At 51.7% G+C, this 14,626-nt stretch overlaps 2 protein-coding genes across 4 annotated transcripts in view; one reads left to right on the top strand and one right to left on the bottom strand.

Moving 5' to 3' along the window:
* The window catches only part of Syt2 (synaptotagmin 2), a 77,411-nt gene extending 63,281 nt beyond the window's left edge, over nucleotides 1-14,130 (top strand). For 2 of the 3 annotated variants that reach the window (XM_033762171.1, XM_010645082.3), the window contains 2 exons: nucleotides 646-779; nucleotides 2,895-14,130. In XM_033762171.1, coding sequence (XP_033618062.1) covers nucleotides 646-779; nucleotides 2,895-3,101 — 341 coding nt within the window. In that variant the 3' untranslated portion in view covers nucleotides 3,102-14,130. The remainder of the gene's footprint in view (nucleotides 1-645; nucleotides 780-2,894) is intronic. The other variant, XR_004516670.1, reaches the window with a different exon arrangement.
* Nucleotides 9,363-14,626, bottom strand: part of Ppp1r12b (protein phosphatase 1 regulatory subunit 12B) — a 217,354-nt gene continuing 212,090 nt past the window's right edge. Inside the window, exons 26-27 of the transcript XR_784437.3 lie at nucleotides 9,804-9,878; nucleotides 9,363-9,432 (exon numbers count right to left, since the gene is read on the bottom strand). The gene's annotated coding sequence lies outside the window, so the exon portion shown is untranslated. The remainder of the gene's footprint in view (nucleotides 9,433-9,803; nucleotides 9,879-14,626) is intronic.

Raw genomic sequence — 14,626 nt, 5'->3', positions numbered from 1 at the left:
ATCACCCAAATGGGCCAGTGCCTTAGGGTTTTCCTTCCCACGAGGAACTGTAGGAAGTGGGCAGGGCTCAGCCCAGGTGTGCCTCTGCCACCACAGTGAGGGACACTTGTCCAGGAGAAGCTGTGGGCTGTGCTGGCTGTGCCTCTTCGTCCGGAGTGCTTTCCCTGCGATTGAGGCCCGTGAGTGGGCTCTGGCTGTGTCATGATGCAGTGCACGACTTTGGGCAGTCATTTCCCTTGTTTGGCTTCCGTTTCTATCTGCAGGGAGGGTTCTACTGGGCCAGGGCGAGGACGTGGCAGAGGCCCAGCCTTTAGCAGTCCCCTGGCCCCCCACTTAGCGCAGGTATCACCATTCAGACCCCACACTCTTTTGCAAGCCTCCCCTAGACTCTGAAAATGTCCCAGCTTCATCCTCCTGGGAACCACAACCAACCGGTCAGCGTCTGTCCTTGAGGTGAAACATTTTTCCTCCCTGGAACTAGATGATTCTTTTATGCCATTAGGACTTCCTGTCTGGTGGCTTGGGCTTCCTGAGGGCTTGGTCTCAGCAGGCAGACACTCTGGCCCACAGAGGCTAGGGATAGGTCTGTCACTGTGGGAGCGAGATGAGCGCTGAGGAGCCTCTGGGCTGGGACTCTCTCCACAGACCCCTATGTGAAAATCCACCTCATGCAGAATGGTAAGAGGCTTAAGAAGAAGAAGACGACAGTGAAAAAGAAGACCCTGAACCCCTACTTCAACGAGTCCTTCAGCTTCGAGATCCCCTTCGAGCAGATTCAGGTGCTCAAGCCCTCTGGGTCTTGGGCATGGAGCTGGGGTTGGGACACATGAGCTCTGGGAGGTCAGGGGCAGGAAACAGCAGGACACAGAAAGAACAGCTTCTCGTGTTGGGGAAGGCTTGGGTCTGATGATGCTGTGGGGGCCTCCTTCCCTGGGCATCTTCTGGAGGGTCCTTTTCTGACGAGATGAACATGAACTGATTCTAGAAACTTCTACCTATCAGTCCTTAAGGACTTCGAGGAACATGGCCGTCACATGAGTGTTTGTGACACCAGCCTAAGGTTGGGAGTGACTGGAGAGAAAAAGCCACCTCCTTCTCCACCCTTCCCCGGCCATGGCCATCCCTGCTCTTGGCTCTGCTGTGCCCTAGCGCTGCTCCCATCTATGCCTCCCCGCCACCCTTTTCTTTCCCTGTGCTGACCCTTCCAGCCTTCTCTGCTCTTCTTCATCCCTTCTTTCCCTCCAACCAGCAAATGTCAGAAATGAGGTCTGTTTTTCTCACTTTGGGTATGATGGGTTTATGGAAGAACAAGAGGCCCTCTTGGGACTGCAGTGAGATGCCGCCAGGGCCTTGCGGCGTGGTTGGTCCTTGTGGAGTCTCGGACTCTCCTTCTTTGTAGTGAGCTGATCTGCACACTTCTCCTCCCCTCCAGGAGGGCTGAGGGCGAGAGGAGCACTTGGAGTTGGAGGTGTCTGTGATGTCACGTATGGAATTCTTCAAGGGAACAGTGGGCAGCTCAGCAGGAATGGGAGTCCAGGAGGAGCCTTCCTGATGGAGAACTTAAGACAGAGAGCAAGTATACTGCCCAAGCATCTCAAATCCAACATGTCTAAACCCAGTGTCTAAATCTCTCTTCACAGCCAAACCTGCTTCATCTGAATTCTGTTTTGAGCAAATGGCTCTACCATCTACCCAGTAGCCCACCTGGGCATCATCTTACCCCAACCCCTTTTCTTTTCCCATTAGCCAACATACTCTCTTGAGCATTTCTTAAGTGCCAGGCCCTTGCCTGGAGCTGGGACTCCAAGTACGTGGAAGACATGCTCCTGGCTGTGAAGGTTGTCACAGTGAGAGGGGACAGGCAACGTGCATGGTGAGATGACACCTTCACCGAGCATAAGGTAGAGACTGTAACAGTTTAGGGATGGCTTCCCAGAGAAAGCTTTGTCCTCAAGGATGAGTCTGAGTTGGCTGGCTTGAGAGGAAAAAGGCACAGGCTGTGCCCTCAACAAAGCCAATGACCGCTAGGTCTGGATTCTCTCCTCTAAATACCTCTCCAGTCTGGCCCTGTCTTCCCAAACCCACTGCCTAGGTTTAAGTCCTCGGTCTCCATCCTTCCAGGACTCACAGTGACTGGACTTCCTGCTGCCCTGAGGCTGGTGAATCTTCCACCTCAGTGATACTGTTTTCTTTTCAAATTACCCACGCCACTCCTCTTAGAAAGTCTTCCAGCTGATTGTCTGAAAGATCAGATGCAAATTCCTTACCATCACCGTGGTGACCTTACTTCCTGCCTCATTGTTTCTCACTCTACAGCTCCATGGTTCCACACTTCCAACATTTCTCAGTCAGTCACCAAATGTATCCTCATGAATCTGTGTCCCTGTCCAGGCTCGTCTTCTTTCCTGGAAACTTCTTCCCTCTTTTCTCCTCTGAGAGAAACCCTCAGCCTTCATGTCCTGTTCAGATGTCACCTCCTTTGTGAAGCCTGCCCTGGCTGACCCAAGCAGGGCTATCACCTCCTCTGAATTTCTGTAGGACCTTGAGCTTATCCCTCTGGCATAACCTTTATCACTTTGTGTTGCAAGTTTGTGATTATGTATCTGCTGATCTCATGAGGTAAAAATTCATCTTTTCACTGTCCCCCTAGCAAGTGCTTAACGTTGCACATGTTCAGCAAATTCCTGTTGGTAGCAACAGGTCATCTCCGAAAGGTGTGGCTTCCGCCTCTGTATACATTCAGTCTTAGCCGGAGCCAGAGATAGAAGCAGGGGGTCCTGGGAAGCCTTTCCTTCCCAACCATTTGAAGTATAGGTTGCTGAAGGGGAGAAATTTGGTGATGGAATCCTGCATCTTCACCTTCCCACTCCCTCCCTCCTCTGTTTTCCTTGTAGAAAGTCCAAGTGGTGGTCACTGTGCTGGACTATGACAAGCTGGGTAAGAATGAAGCCATTGGAAAGATCTTTGTGGGCAGCAACGCCACAGGCACAGAGCTGCGGCACTGGTCCGACATGCTGGCCAACCCTCGGAGGCCCATTGCCCAGTGGCACTCGCTCAAGCCTGAAGAGGAGGTGGATGCACTTCTGGGCAAGAACAAGTAGGCGGCAGCAGCCGGGACCAGGCACCCTTCACGGACACTGACAAGATCCAGAGCTATCAATACCTCAGTTGTGCGACCTTAGAGTTTTGTTTTTGTAGTTGTATACTTGTTTTTCTTTCTTCTCTTTTTAAAGACCGACTTTCCCTTTGATGGCTGTGTGAGGAGAGTCCCCCAAGAGGTGAGAGAGAAGGCTGGCTCTATTCATCATCCTAGCAACTGCCCTTGCTGCATGCGCTGTCATGGTTCCCTCTTTCAGTGCTTCACTTGTTTCACCCTGAGCGAGGCACTCTGCTGGCAGGAAGTTGAAGCACTTCCTGTTTTTTGCACATCCTGGACCAACAAAATGGCAGCACATCCTGTTTCCCGACAGCGAAGGCAACACAGTGGCCAATCATTGGTGGGTCAGTGTGCGTGTGTACGTGTGTGCATGTGTGTGGTGTGTCTGTCTGTCTTGGAGTCTGTCTTCAATCCTTGGATGAGCCATGGACAGTGAAAGCTGTGTGGGAAGAAAGAGTTCTTCAGGGACCCTGAAATGAAGAAAGTCCACTGTTTGTGGGAGATCCATCAGCTGGTGGAGAAGGCCCAAAATTGCGGCCAGATGTCAGAAGCGCCTACTATTCCTTGTAGATGGCTCTTTGGGAGGCAGCAAATTGCGGGTACTGGATATGTCAACTAAGACCAAACCCCTGATGCCATCATAGACTTCCTCCTGTCAGTCATGGCTTCTCCAGAAGCGGGGTTTCTGGGACATTCATGGAAATGAACTATTCACTAGATTAGACTCTAACAGGGACTGTCTGTCCCAGGATTTCACTCTTACTGACAATGAATATCAAACTATGAAGAAAGAGAAGCTCCTTTATCCAGAAAGACCAAAATTAAAACTCCTGCATCTTGCCCCATCCATTGGGAAACAGACACTTTCTCCCTTTCCAGAATATAAGCAATGCAATTCATTTGCATTTTTCTCCATTCTTGCTTTTGCTTCAATTTCTCTTTTAAGTGGAGCAACTTATCTGAAGACATATTATCTGTACAGAGCCAGAGAACTTTAAGAGGAAGGCTTAAATGTCCTTAGTTTCCATGAGGTCCAGGTAAGAAGGGGGTGGTAAAGAGGGGAGAATGATGGACAGATGGTGGAGAGTTTTTGGGGTGGGAGCATTGGGATTCCCCAAATCCCATTCCTTGGCTCTGTGGACCCTCTACCCCCAATACCAGAGGGCTTATGTGTAGCTGGAGTAGCTCAAGGAGGCCCCAGCCTCCCATTCATTAGAGTCCTTTCTCCGTGAACGCCAGGATGAAAGGCATTCATTCTTAATGCGTGATGGAGGAAACCTGCCAGGGTTTCTACCCCGTGTTGTTACCCCATTCCCCCATTCACCCCTTATCCCCAGCATTGATTTTTAAAAAGCCATATATATGTTAGTCAAGTTTGCACTGAGTCCCCTTTCAAACCTTTAGCTTGGGCAAGTCAGGTCCCCATATGGCCAGAAGCCAACCCTCTTTGCCTCCCTTCCCTTGACCTCTGTCTCTGAAGCCCTCAGACCCTTGCCATTTCCTTACCACAGAAAACTCACAGCTCCCCAAGAAGCCTGAGACTCATATTCTCAGCAAAGATGGCACCTGAGATAGAATGATGGTGTTGGAGAGAATCAGGCTTTGAGGTCCCACAGATCTTTTCATTTTATTAAAGAAGTAAGGTGGGAAGTGATTTTGCTTTGCTTTGTTGTTGAAGTAAGGAGTGAGGGAACACTTCTACCAGAAAGAGACTGGAAAGCAAGTCTTGGCTAGCCTCTCAAGACTGACCCTTCTCCTTCCTGCTAGTGCTACATGGGAAATCATGTCTTTTATACACCCCATGTATACATACTTACTAGGAAGGCAGGACTGGGATACAGATATGAGCTCTGGTCCTTGGGACCAGAGTTGTGGTCATGGTGGAGTTGCAGGACAACAGAATCTGGGTGGCAGCAGAACACCGCAGTCCAAGTATGGACATCGAATGTCACTGGATTCCTCCCATCCCCAGGGCCGTGGGATTTTGGTGCTCTCTCAGGGTCCCCCCTCACCCACATTCCACAAACCTCATTCATGGAAACTTCCTGTCAACCTCTACCTTTCTTATTTTACCCTTTTCCGAGTTCCTTTCCTAAGTCCTGGTTGATACTGAGCAGATGGCATCTGTCTGGTTCCACAGGCTGTGGGGAACATGGTGATGTTTATAAGTTTACCACAGCTGCGGGCTTACATAACCCAAACCAGAGTGTCATTCCAAACCCTCACTGCCGTGCGGGTTTACAAGTTTACTTGTACCATGTTAGGGCCTTCCGGTGTCAGCGCTAAGTAGAAAAGAGCGTGTCTGGATGCCTCTGGGGCTGTGAGTTTTCATCCCTGTCTTTTCCAGAGAGGGGAAAGTATTAGTAGAGCGATAATTTTTTACAGAGCGGCTGAAACCATGAAAACCTAATCCCACCCAGAAACTGGGAGTGAGGCCTAAAAGTTTTGTTTTCTCCCTGGATAATCATTCCAGAAAGGATGTTAACTGGCAGGGCTATGGGCAGAGCTTTCGACTTTGGAAGGGAAGCCTAGGCCTGGGGAAGGCTGGGCAGTCCCAGACAGAGAGTAGGTATTTGGCACGATGAGAATCGACTTTCCTGAGCCTCCTGGCTGGAGGATGGGACAGCAGAGAACTAGGCCACGAACTCAGACCCTGGTCTTTTCTCTTCCCATATGTAGCGTGGGTCTCTGAAGAAGCAGTGTCGGATGATTTTGGTGGTTCAAGCCTTCAGTGAGAGAGAAGGGTCGCTGCAGGCCTCCTGCAGGTAAAACTGGCTCTTTTGTAAACCTGTCCCCATGCAAGAAATGGGCCACAGCAGTGGGAGCACCCCCTTTTGGGTCAGGGAGGGAGAGATACCTTGTTTCTTTAATGTTCTAGGCTAATTCTTGAGGCCTCCATGTCCTGGGTCTTACCCGACCTGTAGAGCCTGTCCCTGCTGGTGTCCTTCCCTCTCAAAGGTAGACGGAGACTGAGCCAAGAGATGCCCTCACATCCTCTGCTCTATCCCTTCTCTGTTCTGTCTCCCTCCTTCCCACCTCAGGATGGCTGGGGCCTCTTTCAGAGCCACAGGTGGTAGCAGGTGGGGAAAGAGTCCCAAATCCTGAATCCTGGTGGTCCAGAGCCCTGACGTAGTTGCCAGATCTGGCAAATAAAAATACGAGATGCTCAGTTAAATCTGAATTTCAGATAAATAACTTAAGTGTAAGTATGTCCTAGGCAGTATTTGGCACCTAGTGTACAAAAAATGATTCATTTATCTGAGATTGAAATGTAACTGGCCATCTGCATTGTGTCTGGCAACCCTAGCCCGAATCTGACCACGTCTCCCCACCCCATCTTGGTCAGGGGGCCAGAGATTGGTCACTATGGATTTGACTTAACCTGTTTTCAAACTGCAATACTGAGAAGGGGACACTGTGACTTGAAGACACATGAATATACTTTATTTTTTAAGTGACAAGAACCTTCTGAAGCCATTTGGGCCTCATCTGACCCCTTCCATATGTGTTTAGTTATATATAAAGATAAGTTATCTATAAACATATGAACAGAAATCTTGTTTAATCAAGACGCATGTCTATAACTTTCTGTAAATAGCCGCATGGCAATGCTGGGAGTCCCCTGGATTTCCCAGCCCCCAACCCATTTTACAGAGCTGTTCGAACCTGTTCCTTCAATTTATGTTGTGTGGCGTCTTTGTCCCCGTCTGACCCCTGCCTCCCCTCACTGGGAATCCTGCAATGGGGGTTATCAGGGGATGGAAGAGTGTTTCTGGCCCAGAGGCCAGTCCTGTTGGGAGGTGCTGGTGGACACGGTGTCTCCCAGAGGGCCATCTGTCACACGTGTGTGCAGGGACACTGTGCAGTGTCTAGCCTGGTGTCTGTCCCTTTGTTCCTATGTCCTGTGTGTGTGGTGTGGCTCCCTTCTTCCCACTGTCTGAATTAACTGAAAAGCCATAAGGGGGCCTCTGGCTGGAGACTGCCCTCGGCTCCTCCCAGGAGCACCCACGACCCTCCGACTGGCTCCCCGCAGAACACCTCTGAAGGACTCACCTGGTGTCACCCTCTTTTGCTCCCATAGCATGGAGCCACGAGGACAGGTGGTGTCCAGGGCTTCTGGTGGGGCGTCAGGAGATGACCCTGGCTGGCTTCTTGGCCCAAGTCTGACAATTCAACTCCATCTCCACCCTGCGTGTGGACAGGGAGTGGTGGGGGCGCCACAGTTTTGGACACGTTATTTGGGGGCTCGGTAGAGGTGAGCAGGGTTTTCAGGAGCAGTCAGTGGCTCAGCCTGTGATCAGGCTCCCATTTGCCCCTGGGGTTGACAGAACCAGCCCTGCTTTCTTAGCAGTGGCAGGACTCATGGGGAAAACCTTGGAGGACACAGTGGGTTAAGCTCTTCCCCCACACTCCACCAGGAGCAGGGTCAGCGGGCAGGTGGGCACCAGGCTTTACTCTCCCCTCTGCTCCCGGGGCAGCCCCAGCCTGGTGTGACAAGCACTGGAGAAGTGGGCAGAGGGCACTGGGGTCCTCTGAGGTCTCTAGCAGCATGGTGAACCGCAGTCCCTACCCAGCAGCCCGGGCTCCTCACGGCCCCTGGAGGCTCCTGCAGAGAGAACTCAAGAACCAGGGTGGATATATTAGACAAGCCAGAGGCAGTGGGGTGGCCTCCACCATTTACAAACCACCATGCTTGGGCGCACAGTCTGAGGGTCTTCACCTTCCCCTTGTGTCGGGACAGAGTGGAGAAAGGGAGGGGAACATTTCAGAGTGGGCTGGGATCAGCTCCCACTGAAGGGCCTTCTCCTTTCCAGAAAGGGTCAAGGCAAGAGCTGAGGCTAGGTGGTGGGACAGACACTGTGGGGCGCTGAAGTTTCTCCACCTTCCTTAGCAAGCATGTATCGGGGCTTTAGGGGTCCCTCCTCAGAGAAAGCTGACCACTCTGCCGGATTCCTGCTCACTCAAGGACTCGATTGGCTGCTTTCTGAAAACCTTGGGGCCAGAAAACTTCAAAGCTAGAGGCAAAGACTAGCCTAGCCTGATCTGGGTCACCCAGGGAATGTGTGGCCCCACCAGCTCTCCCTGTCTACACGAGGACGCTACTGGTGTAGCCCTGGCCTCCCTCTTTCCCCCTGCTTGGCAGTGCTCTCCACCCCCTTATGTGGACTCTGTTGTTTTTGTCTGATCTCTTGTCAAATTGTTATTTTGTAATGAGCTGCGTCTCCTTATTAAAGAAATGAGCTGAAAGAAATCTGGGGGTGGGGGGTGTCTCCTCTCGTTATTTTCCTGGGCCATGGTGAGGGTGGGGGTTGGAAGGGATGCCCGAGGCTAGGGCTGTTCTCCTTCTGGGAGGAAGACGAGATGCTATGGGAGCTCTGCTGGGTGGTAGGACACAGCCCCCCACAACAAGGCCACGAGCCAGTGCCTGCCACTGCCCTGGGGAGGCGTGGTGTTGAGGATCAGCCTTGGGGGGGGGGTGGCCCACGACCTTGACTTCCAGTAGAGCTGGGCTTGGGAAATGGCCACAGTGTGGAAGTTTGAAAAGTGAGAATTCCTAAAAGTCTTGGATTGTCCCATTGCAAAGAACTCCAAATGTCCTGGACTCACATGGCAGGCACTAAGGGATGAAGGATAGAATAGGTTTTGGGAATGTTTGGGAAGAGTGTGAGGCAGCATTGCCCTGAGACCAGAAAAGGATTGTAGTCCTTTCCCACTTCCCACCCTGGCCTGTCCCTCACTGGGAAGACAGGCCACCTCCCATTTTGCTGGTTTCCGCCCATGACAGTTGTCCTCCAGGACTACCGCAGCTAGACTTGCGCTTGCCTGTCAGGCCCGAATGGGGGGGCAGGGGGACAGTGGGGACAGGCCCACCTGAGCAAGCGAACAAGTGTCCCATCTTGCTGCTTCAGTCCCTAGGGAGGGTGGCCCGGGTGGCTGGGTGTGTGAAGGGCACGGGGCTCCTGGCTAGTGGCTACGACTGTGGGCTCCTCTGCTGCAGGGAGGCTATGTGTGCCATCCCCTCCCTATGTCCGGTGGAGACACGGCACTTTTGCAGTTGAGCAGCCCCGGTGGTAGGCATACTGCTTAGCCTGTAGCAGCTCCCTTCAGGCCCCAGGACAGTCTGAACTCTTCAACCATGACATCATGTGTGTGTGCCAGTGCTGCTTGGACCTCAAACAGCTGGATGACAGCAAGGGAAAAGAATCTTTCCTCCCTGACCGCTTCCAAGGCAGTGATCAGGGATTTCCGCTCGGTCACAAGCAGAGCAGGGCTCGCTGCAAGGAGAAACCAGATCTGAACCTTGGCTGCCTGAACCCCCAATCCTGCCAGCCGGCCCTGCAGCTACTCCCTGGCTGGGCTCCATTTGGACTTTGGCACTGACCTCCAGGGACCCTCAAGTTAGCTGCGTTTGGAGCCTGGAGGAACCTCCTCGCAGAACCTCCCTTCCCCATGCATGCGCGCCTGCTAGTGCACGAGGAGACAGGCCCTGGAGTCCTGCGCTATGCATGCTGCCAGCCAGCCAGCCGGATCTTAGTGGCTTGACACCCTGATTTCTTAATGGTTCCCCTGCAGGCTCTGCCTTGACCTGACCCACTTGGGAATTGCATGGTGCTCCCAGCAACCGGCCCTCGGGATGGCAACTCACCGAAGGCCAATGGTTCTGTAGAAGGGCGCGGGGAGGCTGCTGGTGAAGCCCCCACAGGGACTTTGAGAGATGTCACTGCACAAAGTTAAAACACAGTTTTACTCATTTATAAATACTGTTGTGTTTACAGGCATCATATAGATGTGAATATTTTCCCCAAACTTTCAAACACAGAATACTTAATAACTAATCAGTAAAACAAAACCGTCCATCTCAGGGTTGAAAGGCCACTCAAAGTTGCATAAAAATACAGTTCACAAAGCGAGCTGGCTTCCCCCCTCAGTACTCCTGGTATATTTACAGTGGACTGGTTAAAACCATACAACTCTGCTGAAAAGTTACATCTGGTGCTTCAACGGTGGTAGAAATAGAGTGAGGAGAGAAGGGTGGATAAAGACAAAATGTTACCGTTAAAATGGGACAGGTGTGGAGACACGAGGGCAGTTCTCTGACGCACTTTTCACCCCTGTTTGATCAAGGTCAGGGCAGAGGCAAGAATGCAGGGAGGAAACCCATAAAGCCAAGGCCCAAGCCTGAGAGCAGGCCGTATCTTCTCCCGGGAGAGGGATGCAAGGGCATCTCTACTAGGGAAATCCCAGCCTTCCTCCAAGCACCAAGTAGCAGCCAGGTGGCAACACAGACTTTTAAGGACTCCAGCCTGCCTCCCGGCGTTGACTTTCCTCCACATGATCTACTGGGCCTCTGTAGCCAAGGACAAGCTGGAATCCGTTTGCGGTCTCAGGTGAGTGGGAGAACAGCAAGGGCAGAGATGTCAGCGGGGGTCAGGCTGGTGCTGGCCCTCGTGTGTCCTTGGGAGCACATCAGAGCCTTTGGAGGCTTCCAGAGTCGCTGAACCTCTTCCGCTGAGTCCTGCCAGGCAGGAATGGGCCAAGCCACCGTCACAGATGCGCCCACACCCGATCTAGCTTGAGCTGAGGAGACACACTGCTGCCTGAAGCTGGAACCGATCATACCTCTCAGGATAAAGACGGTGTAAACCAGACACAGCTACCCATGGTCTTGGTGGCCTCAGGCCTACAAGTCAGCCCTCATCTCAGGGGCATTAGCACAGCCAGAGAGCTTCAAGCTGGAAAGGGCTGGGGATAGTGATAGGGTGGCTGTTGGTGTATAAACTCCTCCTGGAATCCTGGCCGATTCAGAAAACTGTAAAGCACCATGAGGTCCAAGTAAGAAGCAAGGAGTAAAGAATGTGGAAGGAGATGAGAGGGAGAGAGAGCATAATATGCTTATTTTGGAAGGATATAAAAGCATCCTGATGTCACCTTAAGGGCCAACCAAGTAAAATTTTACTGGAAGTATGAGGGGAAAATCTGGAGCAGAAATAACATCACTCTGGCAGATTCACAGTCTGAAATGATAAGCAGAAGAGAAAAATAGCACAGACGTCTTCGGGGGTGATTGGAAGGCAGGGAGAAGAGCCAAAGATAGGAACTGATAGACTACTACCGACAAAGGGCACTTGTGCCCGGCTTCACTCTGGGAGCTCGTCCTGCGCACGCAGGTCGGTGCCTGTCCTCAACCCGCCCCCCAGCTCCCAAGGACAAGGGAATAATCTCACCTTCAGGGACCAGCTGGCCAGTTTCCTGCCTGTGTTCCCCCAGCTCTCAGAGGCCACCTCATTCCTTGGCTGTGATAATGAGTGCCTGGGCTGTAATGAAGATGATCTGTTTCCCCATTCTAATCAGAACCCAGAGGTCAACAGCGTCCCTGACAGGGCTGGCTCCTGAGCTGCTGATATCTATCAGGGAAGCTGATTACAATCTCTGCTCGCTTGGCTGGAGGCTGAGGGATGCAGTCACTAGTGAGACAGAACTCATTTCCCTGCGCTTTGCCTCTTCCTGCCAGCACTTGCAGCCTCCACCCTGCTTTTCCTTGGAAGTCCCTGACTGCCTTTGACATGGCACGGCACGTGGGCCACCTCCACCTCCCGGCCCGGCCTCACTGTGCTCACACGCAGACCGCAGGCTTGTGAGAGCCGAGTGCGGTCCTGTTACGGTGGCTGGAGGCTGGTAAATGCCTACTGCTGTCTCCTCTGCAGACCTGCAGTGAAGACAACTACCTTGAACAGCACCACAGCCGCTGCCTCCTGATGGCTCAGAATCCAGAGGAGCAGCTCCATGGAATTAAAGGCTGAGGTTTTTACTGAGGAAAATGCTCTTGCTGTTGCAAGGCAGAGTTCGAGGCTAGGAACCAGCGGGTGGTAAGCAGAAGCACAAGTAGCCCACTGTCTAGGTGCTAAGAGCCAGAGTAGCTCGTGCATGAGAAGGCTGAGGAAAGCTATGAAGCAGCAGCTCTATTTCCTATTAAAACAATTTGTTCAAAGGATGCTGGCAACAAACTGCTTTCTATCCATTTCCCCACAGCTCCAATTTCCACCTCTGCAGGTTTTAATATTCTTACCACACCATTAGGAGGGAAAGCAATTGCAAAACCATTCAATTACCCTTAATATCAAACTCGCTTTCCAACAAGGATGAGAAAGTCAGCCCTGATGTGCTGATGTTACACAGTTTGAAGCCGGAAGAAAACAAGAATTTTTGCTCTTGAACTTTTAAAGTTAAAAGAAGTTTCTGCGCCTCAATAATTTCAACTTTAAGAAATGTTCTGATCTTCCCAAGAATGAATAAATCACAGAATTTAATTTAAGATTACCTTGCCCAAGGTCACACGGCTGATGGAGAGCTGGCCAGGAGTACAGACGTCCACTTCCTGAGCTTCTCTCACAGTGCCTCACTCTGTCCTCAGAGCTGCCACACTTGAACCTGAGGAACTCCCATCCTCTGAGGGGTCTGAGCTGGCCTTCAGAATCAGAATGGCGACAGATCTGCAGGCACAATGGGGTCTGCTCTGGGCAGGGGCTGCCTCTGACCAAGAACTGCGCTGAAGTGCGGTGTGGACACAGATGACGGAGTCCACCACCCCAGTGACAGGAGGGAAGGCCTCCACAGCTCCAGTGGGCCCAGTGGCTCACACAGGGCGGTGGAACGAGGATCCCCCCTCCCTAGCTGCTAGACCCTTATGCTCGCCTGCTTAAGGTACACAGCCGGCTGCAAGCAGAGCAGCTGGTGACACTGCACGGTCCGCTCTACATAGGGCCACAAGTGAGTCCCCACACCGTCAGGAGTTCTGCACGGTGGCCACAGGTTCCTTTGGGAGGAGACAGTGTCTGTGGCTTGGGCAGGCTGTGAGGGGCCAGAATTTACAAGAGTTAGCAAAGTGCATGGCTGTGAGAGTTTGTTCTTCCTCATCTGTGGCTCAGTTAAACATTCCCGGTGGAGAAGTAGCCAACAGTACACATGTTTTTATAGGACCTACAGGCTAGGGAGTGGCATGGTAGCCTCTTTGCTTTCTGAGTAAATTTCAGTAAGCATGTTTGGTTTGGGACAGGGAAAATGGGATCTTCCAAACAGATATGAAACCCACCTGTGACCTCAGAGCAACAAATGCATTGTTTCCATGGGTGGGATGGGCGAGAAACCAGGGCAAATCCCACAGGTGGACGGAGAGAGGGTGGCTCTAAGGACCATGCTGGTGACCCATCCACCCAGAGACCAGAGCGCAAAGGTGCACCACATCGCCCACGCTGTGCCTAACCCGCACATTGGGGTCAGGGGTGGGGCTGGGTCATCATTCCCGGGAGCTGTGTGGAAGGACTGGCAGCCCCTGAAAGGCAAACCCCAGCCAGAGAATCTCAGGCATGGCCAAGCACTGCTCCCAAAGGTACGGTGATGGGAACTGGGTGTGAAGCAGTGAGAACACTGTCTTCTCTATTCTGATACTTCTTGGGAAGGCTCTGAAGGGACAGAGCCAAACCGCACTGCTGGCCAGCCTGTAGCTGCCCCAGTCTGAGCTGCGGGGTGCTTGCCAGCACCTAAGCCAGCAGTGGAGGACAGGAAGTCAGTGGCCACTGAAGAGACCAAACAGGTTGTTACTGGCCAAGCAGCACACAAACAGGAGACCGGGGTGCAGGCACCGGGGAAACAGCTGGCCACTGGAGGTCTCTAACCACTACCATGCTGAGCTTCCAGGCAACACAGTTGTAAAGTGGTGTTTAGTTTGAAGAGACCAATTCAGAATGGTATCTCATAAAATTAATGGCACAGCGAAAGTGACTGAAATTATCTAGGATGGTTAACACTTTTTGGCCACAGAATCCAGTATTCCTGAGGTTTTAAAGCTTGTAAATTTCTTGTCACAAGAAATACCTCCCGACAAGGAACATCTTTAAGATGAAAGGGCTGTGTAAGTCGGCAGGGGTGTCAGGCCAATCTAAGCATTTTGAAAACCTGCCTCCTGCACTTTGAAAGGCACAAAGGGATCAGAGGGACTCTATGTAGCTCCCTTACCTGGTCTACAGAATGGAAGAGGCTCAAAATGTTTTCCTCATTATCCAATTTTCTTGTGAAAGAGACAGTAATCTCTTTACCAGTATCCAAGATATGCCAAAAGAATCATTTAGCCAATACCCCTTTGACTGCATAGCATGAAAGGAATGCTTATCATGGAAGACACAGAACGTCTCACCCCAATTCTGGTACCCTGAGAACTGAACTTACAGTGCCCCTGTGATAATACAAAGTTCCAAGGTAGGAGCAGCTTCTCCTGCGAAATGGGTGGAAATGTAAGAGAGAATCTGGGTGCTCTAAGGCTGGGTTTCTGTCAGATAAGACACGCTACCTGTTCTGGAACTGGGATCCTGAATGAGTACAAGGGCTGGGGATTTAGCTCAGTGGTTCCACCATCTGCCTTGCAAGTACAAAGTCCCGAGTTCTATCCCCAGTACAAAAAAAAAAAAAAAAAAA

This window comes from Fukomys damarensis, unplaced genomic scaffold (genome assembly GCF_012274545.1).
Source record: "Fukomys damarensis isolate Sample0158 unplaced genomic scaffold, DMR_v1.0_HiC HiC_scaffold_11, whole genome shotgun sequence".
In the NCBI taxonomy this organism is placed as follows: Eukaryota; Metazoa; Chordata; class Mammalia; order Rodentia; family Bathyergidae; genus Fukomys; species Fukomys damarensis.
This window is presented reverse-complemented; position numbering and strand designations above follow the sequence as displayed.